Source organism: Nanorana parkeri, unplaced genomic scaffold (genome assembly GCF_000935625.1).
Source record: "Nanorana parkeri isolate BGI_ZX_2015 unplaced genomic scaffold, ASM93562v1 scaffold134, whole genome shotgun sequence".
In the NCBI taxonomy this organism is placed as follows: Eukaryota; Metazoa; Chordata; class Amphibia; order Anura; family Dicroglossidae; genus Nanorana; species Nanorana parkeri.
Window position 1 is genome coordinate 565,331 of NW_017306402.1, and position 12,484 is coordinate 577,814.

Here is a 12,484-nt window from a genome sequence, read left to right on the forward strand (position 1 = left end):
GCGAGACCGCGAAAAAATCGCATTCAGTGCATCACGTTATGCTGCTCATACGTTAATAAACAGACATAGTTGACTTGCTTTTGGAGTGCCGGTGTCTATATATTTCATTTGATATTGACCATGATTGCCAATCTTCGACAACCGCAGCACCACCCTCATCTTTGGAACAGCAGTTTCGAGTGCGATGGGTTCATGGACTTTACCTTGATAGTTGCCCACTATCTGCCCCCCCTCCTATCCAATGAGCATGCCTCCTTTTTTTCAATTTGCGCTGTGTTATTTGGACAGGGAAGTGGTGGGTAGCTGTCTGGGATCACCGAAGAAATAAGGGAAGACAAGCCCATTCTAACAAAGGGAAATTGACTTTAATTGGAAAATATTTCATTTCAATGTTTTCTTTTAATTTTAGCCCTCTCATAAGACAGCTTCCTAGCCAACAGATGTTTGAACATGTGCAGAAGCGTCACAAAGTACTGTTTGTATATGTCGGTGTTGATTCCACTCTAAAGGTGAAAAGATTACCTTCTTATGCTTTCTAGATGCTTTCTAGATGTAAAAATAAATAAATAATGTACTGTATATGACTCATTACATGTGTTACACTGCATCAGTTTGTAATGTTATTCAGGCCTACTAGACATTATACATATTGACTTCATAATTGTTTTTAGACATTCCTATTGGTCTAGCTTAAAGGAGAACTATGAGGTGAGTGCTTTTCACTCACTTCATAGTTCTAGCCGACCTGTGACAATGAGACTGTCACAGGTCGGCTTAGTAGATCGGGAGGTGAGCGAAAACATACCGGCGTTCGCTAACTTCTCGATCCTGTCACGGCTCTCTGCCGTGATAGGGGAGGGGCTGGATTCCCCCCTCTCCGGGGAACGGACGGGGGTGGGTACAGCTGGCTCTGCCTTTAGATAGGCAGAGCCAGCTGTCAGTCACGCAGCTGGGTGGATCCCGGCACAATTGTCGGGATCCGCTTCAGCTGCGGCGTCTCAGTATACTGAGCCTAGGGTGACGGGAGGACGCTAGTTTGTGTCCTCCCGTTACCCTAAGGAGGACTATGGGGAAAAGACTTAACCCCATAGTTCTCCTTTTAAAGAGACCCTAAACTCAAGAGTTCATTTGTGATGGACTACAATCTAAATTCAAATTAGTAAACTAAACATGAGATTATAGTCTGTTACGGGAGTGAGCTTGGAGATATGTATACTTTACAACACACACTGGATTATTTCTGCTTCTTACAAAGAAATTCCATTTTTTCAAAATAATTTTGTCTTGAGAAGATTTTGCTTTATAATGTGCAAAAGTTATGTAAATTCCATATGATAGTACCGATTCTAATGCTGTTTATTTTAACTAGTTCCTGACCGCTTGCTGCATTAAGTAATATTAAGGCTAACTGAGAAATCTAAAAGCCATTTAGCACAAAACATTACTATGGCTGCAGTTTGGTAAATTCTGGTGGCTACCTAATGATAAATACATCTGTGCCTTCCATAAAATGTATGATTTCTTTCTACAGGAAAAATTCATTGAAGTTGCATCAGAACTTATTGTGTACACATACTTCTTTTCTGCTTCAGAGGACATCTTGCCTGAGGTAATAATGCTGTTTTTATAATATGATGAGAATGAAATGCATAGACTTCATGCTCATTTACAATAGTTTTGCTCAGTAAATAACACCTGCATTATGCTAACACCTGTGTGCAACACTTTTATTTTTCTTAATGTATTACTTTTAACAACATTGCACATAAGAGCTACTTGTATTAAGTAGGGATGCACCGATGCCCGTATTTTGGTACAGCGTACGAGTACCGATAATTTTTTCCGGTACTCGCCGATACCATTTACCAAGTAACAGAAGCCCCATTCAGGAAGCCAGGTGGCGTGTATTGACTCGCCACCTGGCTTTCTGATTAACAAGGAAGTCCCCTCTTACCTTGGTATGTCCAGCCTCTCACAGCCGGTGCCTCTCCAGCCAGAACGCGGCCTTCCTCCGGTACCCAGCCGGAGCCGCCTGGCTGGCCAATCAGGAAGCCGGGCGCAGTGTAATGACGCATCGCTCTGCTTTCTGATTGTCCGAGAGGCCGTCTCCCTGCTCTCTCGTCATGAGATGACGAGGGAGCATGAAGCCAGCTTCCTGGCCAATCAGAATGCCGGGTGCTGCGTCATTACACGGCGCCCGGCTTCCTGATTGGCCAGCTTCCCGGCCAATCAGGAAGCCGGGCAGCACATCATTGCACGCTGACCAGCTTCCTGATTGGCCGGGAAGTCGGCACCATGGTCTCATCACAAGTGATGAGAGAGCATTGGGCCGCTTCCCGGCCAATCGGGAAACTAGGCAGCATGTAATGACACGCTAATCGGCTTCCAGATACAGGAATCACTCGTGCTAGGCATCAGAGCATTTGGGCGAGTACGAGTACTCGCCCAAATACTCTGTATCGGCACCTATAGCGATACTAGTATTGGTGCATCCCTAGTATTAAGTATTCCTTTCAGATGTGAGGGCATGGAAGCTCCAAGTTTTTTATTCTTATTATTGTTCAATCCCCTATTAATTTCTTAAAGTGTACAAAAATAAAGTTGTCCGGATTCAGGTTCTTGAAGTTCCAGCATCTTTGATATGGCTGCTCATAGGTCAGTATTTGATCAGTGGTGGTCTGGGAGTGACTGGTATAACTTTGGAAAATGTAATGCTGCCAAATGGAGAAGATCCTTACGGCAGAGTAAAGCAGTTGGTTTTGAGGCTGCATATAACCCCAAATCTGCTTTGTAGTTTATCTTGTACATGCTTGTTATGCTATAGGAGGTAAAATGACTCTGTCGTAATATGGGGTTTTTATGTTGCCTGAAACTAGCACTCCAATTTGAAGCTAGCTAGCAAGCAAAGAATCTGAGGAGTGGTGTGTGGTTTACAAATTACATTTATAACTAGGTCCTGGTCCCTGTCCAGAATGACCTCTGCTACCTGTGACTTGCATGTCTCGATTACACTTAATGCCCATATAGGTGCCCATATAGGAAATGTTACCAGGTGGTGGTTAGCTTAGCAGACACTACAAAATGTTGCTGCACAACCACTGGTCCACGTAGAATGGTAATATAAGCAATATGTCATGTTAAGAACTATACATTTGTTTCCATTTAGCAAATGCAGAAGCACACAGCGAAAATAAATATACATATTCCAGTGGACTGATAAAGAATAGAAGATAGCAATGCTCCAATATCGGAACAGTCTCAAAAGTGACAAATTAGAACAGTTTAAAAAAAATGTTAAGCCAAAGGGGTTAATTTATAAACAATTCACACAGTGAATGAAATTTGCAGTGCACTATGGCCACCAGATGGAGATAAGGAGCACAGGAAGTTACTATGTGCATCGGCTCCATCTAGTGGCCATATTGCTCTACGCACCTGTTTTTTTACTCTATTGTATATGGTGACTGTATTATTTTGTATGTTTATGCTTTGCAGTATGTCAAGCTGAATGAAGTTCCTGCTATATTGGTGTTTAAAGACTCAACCTACTTTGTTTATGATGGTGAGTTATTCTTGAGCATATACAAGTGGATAAAATATAGAAACTTAAATCTAACCTGTCACAATAGGAATATGCTAGCTGTCATTTCTGGCTTGTTTTTGAAGATATACACTCCTGGGCCATCATGCTCATCTTTGCTTCACTATTTAATGGATCACTGACCTGAAACATGTGCATATCTGGTGTCAAGACGGCACATACATCAAGAATAATTCAGAAATGGCTCCTCATATTTCTATACTGACAATTTCCCATTAAATATTTACTTTGCAAATGTTTTTCTATATTCACTGAGCTTTTCTTACTTAAAGAGAATACATTAATAACTGTAAACAATAAGTCAAGGCAACTGGACTTGCTGTATTTTTCTTGAAGACGTTTCACTGGACATCCAACCAGCTTTCTCAATTCAGAATGACTTGTACAAAAATTATCTGGGAATAAATATGGTGAATGTTGCCCCAATCCACATAATCTGTTAGTCACAACCAGGTGTGGATTGGAGCAACATTCATCATATGGAGCATATTACAGCAAGGAGCAAATACTTATCCCTGCACAGGGGGAAGTCAACATTGGGAAAAAACAGTGACAGATAAAGGGGAACCTATATTCTATTCCACCCTATCCCCTCCCCCTCCATCAAAATAGAAACAATAACATAACATATCGTTGCTTCTATATCCACCTCTCACTAAATTTAAGCCTCCCAAACAAACAATTCACAAAAGCACCTGGAAATTAGTTTTATTGTTAAAGGAGAATTATGGGGAAAGTGAACTACACTCGCCCCCATAGTTCAATTCCACGTTTAACACTGAAGCTGTCACATGTCACCTCTATTGATTGAGAACTGATCGATCACATACCGATCACTGATTTCACGATCTTCTCCCAACAGAGAACGGTGAACGGGATTCCCTCCCCCAACCCCCCACCCCGTTCCTCCAGCATTGACTGAAGGGACAGGCAGGGGAAGGGGCGGGAACTGCTGGCCCAGCCTGTAGAGAGCCCGCTGTCATTCATCTAGCTGGGTGTTTCTCAACAGTATTTCCTAGGATCTTTCCCAGCTGCAGTGTGGCTTTGCCCTGTCGGCATATAGCAGGCAATAGCACTTTTCTCTTTAATTCCAGAAATCACTTCTCTTCTTGCTCATAAAAGGCAATTTCTCTGGTTTTCTAAGGATCAATGGCCATTAATCTTGTGATATTGCACGTTTCTTTTGCAATAGAAATGTCTTACTAGAGGTAATTCAACCGGTGTATCCCTTATAGCATATTTGTGTCTAGCTATGCAATCGTTTTAGATTTCATGTGGTTTTCCCAATGTAATACAATCCACCATGGCGCCTGATAATATGAATCGCATTAGATAAATCATATAAGATACTGGGTTTTATGAAAAAACAAATCATCTTTGATCCACTGAACTCCAGTGGGTGCTGACCTTGGGATGACCTGCAGATGGCGCCTCGTAAATCACAGAAGTATTTAAACAGTCACCCACACTCCAAAGTCAAACGTGCTGGACTTCTATTATTCAGATGCTAGGCAATCATAGTGACACAGTGCATCAAAGCAACGTTTTGGAACCAAACAGGATCCCTTCATCAGGCTGAGACAACCACAAGCCAATAGTGAAACTTTTATATACAGTGGCAAAACATCAAATGAATGTGGAACCACCCCCCTGATGTCATGATGGCATCATAGTCCCACCAATAGTTAATTCAAAGAAATGAGAACTATATAATGATAAAACATTATGGAACATTGCAGCACCATTACAATAGTGAATATAGCATAAGTGAGAAACATGTAAAAATGCTTAGTGAGAGCAAATGGACTCGCTCGCCGATACAGACGTGACTTGACGTTCAGGCTGAATGCATGCAGCGGTGTACCATGCTTCTCAACTCATGACGTTGATGTCTACACCTAGCAAAATGAACTGCAATGGGTTTGTTATTATCAACCTCTTCACCCCTCGTTTGTTTTGCCTTAGTAGTTCTGATGTCGCTTCTGTGTTTTTCGGAATTTGGTAAGGCCTTATTTTGTGCCTTGTCTCACTTTTCTTGTATGTTGCATGTTTACCATATGATCTAGTGACTGGGCTGGTTTACATGCTAAAGCAGTTATGGAGAATGCTTGTATAGAGACAGGCTGATCCTGTGATTCGCCCATAGGGCTGGAGGAAGCGGGCACAAGTGTCAGCATCAGGCAATAGGATTCCGACAGCTACAGGGCCAGGTTAGCACCCACTCCCTGCCACCCTAGCAGCTAACGATTATTTTCAAAATCGATTAGTTAGCCGATTATTAAGTTCGGTTAATCGGATAATACATTTTAAAAAATGGCTCCAGTGATGGACTACTAGTTTGTATTGAGTGTAGTCCATCACAGGAGCAAGCTTGGAGCGGTGGAAGTAAAAAAAGAAAACAAAAGTGTGGTGTGCAATATAGTGAAATAAAAAGTGTAAAATTATGCACCACTGTATAATGTATTCCTGGGATTTCTTGTACTCCTCTATAGCTGGTGGCATTCTGCATTGCGCTGTATAATGCATTATTGCTGGGATTTGTAGTCCTTTATACAGCGCAATGCAGAATACCACCAGCTATAGAGAAGTACAACAAATCCCAGCAATAGTACATTATACATACAGTGTATAATGTATTGCTGGGATTTGTATTCATATGTATAATATACAGCAAAATGTATCAGCTATAAAGGAATACAAATCCCATCAATACATTATAGAGCACCATGTGTGGGAAAGTGCAGGCTTACCTGTCTATCGGCGGCTGTCATCCCCCCCACACCTGCTCCTCCTTACTACTTCTCCCCACGTTCCTGTGGCGATCGTGGATGTGGGCGGGCGGTGAACGTGAGGCGGGAGGAGATGCGGCGTGTGGAGCGTGGATGTGGGCGGGTCTGGCAGCAGCGAACGTGAGGTGGGGAGGAGGTGCGGTGCGCAGCGTGTGTGGAGCCGTAAACAGGGCCAACCAATCAGAAGCCGATTAATCGATGATTGAAAAAGTAGACAACTTTTTTAATAATCGATTTATGTCGATTAGTTGTTGCAGCCCTACTGTGAAGCTCCCCTGGTTACCAGGACATCGCTCTCCAGGGCCGTTCCTTGTACAGCGCTGCATGCATTTAGCCTGAACTCCATGTTACTTCTGTATGGGTGAGTCCATTTGCTCTCTCTAGGCATTTTTACATGTTTCTCATGTATGCCATATTTACTACTGTATTGGTGCTGCAATGTTCCATTATTTTATCATGATATGGTTGTCATTTATTTAAATATAACTATTGGCGGGACTATGACGTCATCATGACATCAGGGGGGTTATTCCACATTTATTTGATGGTTTGCCACTGTATATAACTGTTTCACTATCGGCTTGTGGTTGTCACTGTGTTTGCCTGACGAGGGGACCATGTTCGATTCCGAAACGTTGCTTTGATGCACTGTGTCACTGTGATTGCCTAGCATCTGAATAAAAGACGTCCATCAAGTTTACCTTGGAGTGCGGGTAACTATTTCAATACTTCTGTGATTTACGCGGTGCCATCCGCAGGTCATACCAGCACCCAGAGTGCGGGTGACTATTTCAATACTGTTAGGTTATATTGAGACACAAATGGCACTCTTTTTTTCTGACACCATCCTCTTCTTTTTTTTTTTCTTCTGCATTTACCTTCTCATTGTATCATTGTACCTCCAACAATTGATGCTTTAACAATTTCTCAGAATAGCCTCTCTGTAGCAAGTTATCCTTCAACTCTTTCAATCGCCTACCATGCTGTACTGTATCACTTACTATAACCATTACTCTTAAAATGTGCCCTTGATATAGACTTAAAATACGTTATCTGGATGAAAACTCTGATAATGCAACAATGTATTACGTTCCATAGGTTTACCATAATGTCACTCCATAATTTTCCACTACCTACTGATATAATTTTATCACATAAGGTACGTGTTCCTTACTTCACTGCATATTAAATAGCAAATTAACTACTATATTATTCATTTGTTTGTGGAACTTAGTCTGTGAGGACATGTCACCACTCCACACCACAAACATGTCATCAATGGAGCGTCCGTAGAGTATAAATATTTTTGAAAAAAGTGGCTTCCTAACCAATCAGGTAGGCGGGTCATAACCTGCTGCCTGACTTCATGATTGGAAAAGGAGTCGGCTCCATGTTCCCTCAGCACTTCTGATCAGAGGGAAATATCCCTCAGACCGAAAGTTCCTGTATCGGAGGAAGTATTGGAGCATTTGGTATCGGTACTGATACTTGCATCTGTGCATCCATACCTATTAGACCAACCTATTGTGATAGTCACTCACAGTAGGAAGTAGGTTATATCTGAAGGGCAGTCTTTTTGTTATTATATCATATGATTTGAAATAAATGAAGATTTAGTGCTACGACCGTTCTGATTGTTATATATATATATACACACTTTATAAAAAAGCAGTTGCGTTAAATATATAAAATATATTAACACATCATAATAAAGCTGTTGCTATAACAAATATGTCATGAAAATTGACACACAAAACAATAAATGCATGTATAAAACATAAAAGATAATAGAATGTAATCTCACAAAGTTGCGAACCTGCAACAGAAATTGTTATCCGTAATCCTTATTTTCAGACATGTGGCTTGTTTTTTTAGCTCTCGTAACTGCACATGATAGTCATTCTATATATAGTGATTGTAATAACTTGGTGAACTAAGCCTATGAGGGCAATCGCTGATGTTAACCTCCATCAGATGTTTATGGCAGAGAGCTGTTCACATCTTTAAATAAAACTGAGTAAGTTGGTCTCAAGGCTGCTAAAATGCATCCCACTTTACAGTGTTTGAGATACTTTGGGCAACATGCTGTGTTTTTACTCACTTCAAATATTGCATCATCATGACTTACACATGACGTGACTCATAGGTGTGTTTTTTTGGTTTCTGACTGAAACCTTTGTATCTATGGCATGCTGTGGGGAAGGAGTGGTCACACGCAGTTCTAATTTGTCCCTGTGTGTAGTACATCCTACACACAGGGACAAAACTGACAAAAACTGGAGCAGCTATGCATAGCAACCAATCAGCATCTCTGTTTCATTTTCAAATCTTAACTGAACAAACTGAAGAGAGAAGCTGATTGGTTGTCATGCACAACTGCTCCAGTTTTTGTCTGCTCCAGTTTTGATGAATTTCCCCCTATGAGTTTTACCCACATGTCTGAAATTCTATTACATCTAGGCTGTATGGTCAGTTTAAAAGCAGACATGGCACACTCAAATCAAACAGTGGGCTGAACTGAGTGGAATAATTCATCAAGAGGCTACATTGTGGGGACTAAGGGCCACACTGTGTTCCTAAAAAAAGAAAATGAAAGCAGTTCTCTAATTTAATGTTATAGTAACAGTGGCAGCTTACAGTTGCACAAACAATGTTATCTTCCATTTGAGATGAAGATAATCAAACATGTTCTTAGTGCAGCTTGGGTGACAACCGTGGCTCCTTTCATAGAAACAGTGGAGTGAGCAGAGCCACCCTGGTAAAGGAAGTATTATATTTGCAGGATTAGCAAGAGAAAATATGGCTTAAAAAACAAATGCAGCCACCACATCTAAAGGATGATAAGCTGCAATATATTGAAATGTTTGTTTGTTTTGGGGTTAAGACACAAAGAACGAGGGAGAGGGCCACTTGTGACATGCCTGGTTTAGAGAAAAGGCATTCTTAGCAGAGTTCTTTTTTCCAGCTGTATTGGGAACATTTTACATGCAGCCACACAAGTATAACCAATACTGACAGGCTCATTGCTTTTAATGGCTCTTTTCTTGCTTGGAATAACATCAGAGGCCTTATGGTGGCAGCAAAGCACTCTGCCTCTGTTCCGCATAGTATGTGATGAGCTTCTAGTGTATTCATTGTCGTAATAAAATTCCAGATGAGCCCTCAAGGCTGCTCTCTGTAATTTATAAGACTTCAGTAAACAAAATAATGCTTTAATATTTCATAGACTGCAACAAAGGAAGACCTAATGCAATAGTATACAGTATATAATGCACATGTTGGATAGGCCAGTTAATAATCATTTGGGAAGTATTACACCCATTTTAATATAAAATCCATTTGGCATTTTATTTGTATATAGTAACTTTATAAAGAAAGTTGTTCTCATTACTATTATATTCCCTTCTAATGAAGTGTATTGTACAAATATAATATACGCTGTTTTAAAGGAGAACTATGAGATGAGTGATTTCCACTCACCTCATAGTTCTAAAATAGTTCTCCTTTAACACCTCTCTCTGGGCAGGTTAATAACACCTCCTAGCTCCAATTATGCAAATGCAATGAACACCTGGTTGCGACTAACAGATTATGTGGATTGGAGCAACATTCACCATATATTCCCATTACCTACATACATTCCCAGATAAGTTTTTTTGTACAAGTCGTTCTGAATTGAGAAAGCTGGTCGGATGACCAGTGAAACATCTTCAAGAAAAATACAGCAAGTCCAGTTGCCTTGACTTATTTTTTACAGATAGTAACGTGTGGAACACACAAATGTTAATGGGATAGAAATGGGAAAGTAACATAAAGCTGGCCATACAAAATGCAATCTGATTGTACAGTGTCCTTTATAGTCACCAAAACTATGGTATACTAGTAATGTAAGGAAAAGCCCTAAACAATCAATCAAATTAGGCAGGCCCATACACTACAATCTAAAGGAGATTGTGCAATTAGATTGTATGGTCAGCCTAAAACAATCAATCATATCACTGTAAAGCTCTTCCTATATATTTTAAGAACGCACTCCACGCATTTTGTTCTTGTAAACATACGCAAAATGAGTCACTTGGTGTTACAGGTTGTGAAGGGGACAATTCGAGTTTTTCATGTAAACGTATTAAAATTTGATTGAAGATTCCTTTAACAACATCTGAATCCAATGGTTGTATTTGTGGCACTGATATAATATAGGTAACTTTTCTTCTGTCGTATATGGTGGTCTCCTGTTGTGTGTAGTTAGTTGGCAAAATAAGTTCAAGTTTTTTAATAGTCTCTATTGGATCCTCGCTGGCGCTGCTGACTTCTATTTTTAGGTGACCGGGGTGGATTTCCATATGGACATCAATGGTTCTTTTGCAGATCCGATGTGAGCTAAAATGTAAACTGTTAAAGCAAGTATTATGTAAACATCTCTTGTATGTCAGTTTATCCCCGTTAATCTAAATAATACGCACAGCTTATTTTTTTGCTAAGGATGACCTGTAAGCCATCTTTAACCTTCCACAAAGCACAGCTGTAACACCCTCCCTCCAGCTGACAATAACCTTACATTGGGAATATGCGCTGTGTTTACAATTACAGTCATATATCCACAGACTCTGAGCCATTTTCACATGTCAACTGTTGTCCTCTTGATTCAGGAATAACGTTGTCATTGCTTTAAAGTACCTGTCACATGGGTTTATTTAGAACAAATTCACAGAGCCGTTCACCCTATGAATCTTTCTTAATTTTCATTTGTATGCTAATATAGGCAAAAACAAACGTTCTTAGATATATATTTTTTTCAGATCGAATGTGTTTAATACAGCATTATGTCCGCTAGAGGGAACTAAAGAACATAGGAAATAAGTACTTAGGAAATGATACTTATTTTAGGAAAAAAACTACTTATTTATGGCCACTAGACGAAGCTGAGGAGCATAGAAAATACTTATTTCCTATGTTCCCCAGTTCCATCTAGTGGGCGAAATGCAGTATTTCATTACATACTTATGACCTCAATAGAAAACATGTCAAAGAACATTAATTTTTGTGACTCTGCCCCATCCATAGTCCTTTTTCTTTTTTTATACAGACACTCCTCGGGTTACGTTCCGGAAAATCCATAGTAACACGAAAATATTGCAAACCGAGGAGTTTATCGTGTACTGTACTGCCGCGGTCGGTCGCAGATAGTACACAATGGGAATCAATAGCAAGACTGCTATTGGCTATTGCAATAGCCAATAGCAGGTTGGCTATTGAATCCCCACCCACTAAGAGGAAGAGTGGACCCGAGAGAGAAAGTTCTCTCTCAGGTCGACTCCACTGCTCAGTGGGTGGAGCCAATATGAGTCTTGCTATTGATCCCGGCTGTTTACTTTCACCTGCCGGCTGCAGAAGTGATCGGCAGGGGAATAGGGAAGCAGAGCGCCTCGGGGCTCGTGGCTTGTGGCTTGAGAGTTACTATTAACTCTCAAGCAACCAGAAACTACAATTAACCGGCCTCTGCCTATCCGTGGGTGCCGAATAAAGGTGCCCATACACTGCACGATTCTCGTACGAGAATCGCGGGAAATCCCGCAATCGTACGAGAATCGTGCAGTGTATGGAAGGCGTGCGACCGTTTTTACTGTACGGTCACACGTCTTTTGTCTAAGGAGCATGTTCGAAAACCAGTTTGTGGCATGCTCGGGAGACAAATGCCGAACGGGCCGGTGTGCGCACACCCGTTCAGCATGGGGCGGGCTTGCGATGATCGCAAGTACGATCTGCCTGTCCAAGCTGGGCAGATTGTACGTTTTTTTTAAATTACTTTACAACCATCGCAAGACTAAGGTCTTGCGATGGTTGTAAACTGTATGGCCACCTTAACTGTGAGTTTACTGTGCAGTAAACTACATCGTAAGTGAGAGAAATCGTAACTCACTGATCGCAACCCAAGGAGCATTCTTTATATATTCAAAAGGCAAATAAAAGGTATGAAAAATAAGTGATTATTTACCAGTTTTGTAAGTAACCAGTTACAACAACTGTTACTTTGATCAAATATGAACATTTGTATCCTGTAACTTTTTTTTTCTCTTTTTATAATGACACTAAA

At 40.7% G+C, this 12,484-nt stretch overlaps 1 protein-coding gene across 2 annotated transcripts in view; it reads left to right on the forward strand.

The window, feature by feature from the left end:
- Nucleotides 1–12,484, forward strand: part of TMX3 (thioredoxin related transmembrane protein 3) — a 63,340-nt gene that overhangs the window by 30,772 nt on the left and 20,084 nt on the right. For both annotated transcript variants that reach the window (XM_018553901.1, XM_018553902.1), the window contains exon 9: nucleotides 3,496–3,562. In XM_018553901.1, the coding sequence (XP_018409403.1) occupies nucleotides 3,496–3,562 (67 nt within the window). The remainder of the gene's footprint in view (nucleotides 1–3,495; nucleotides 3,563–12,484) is intronic.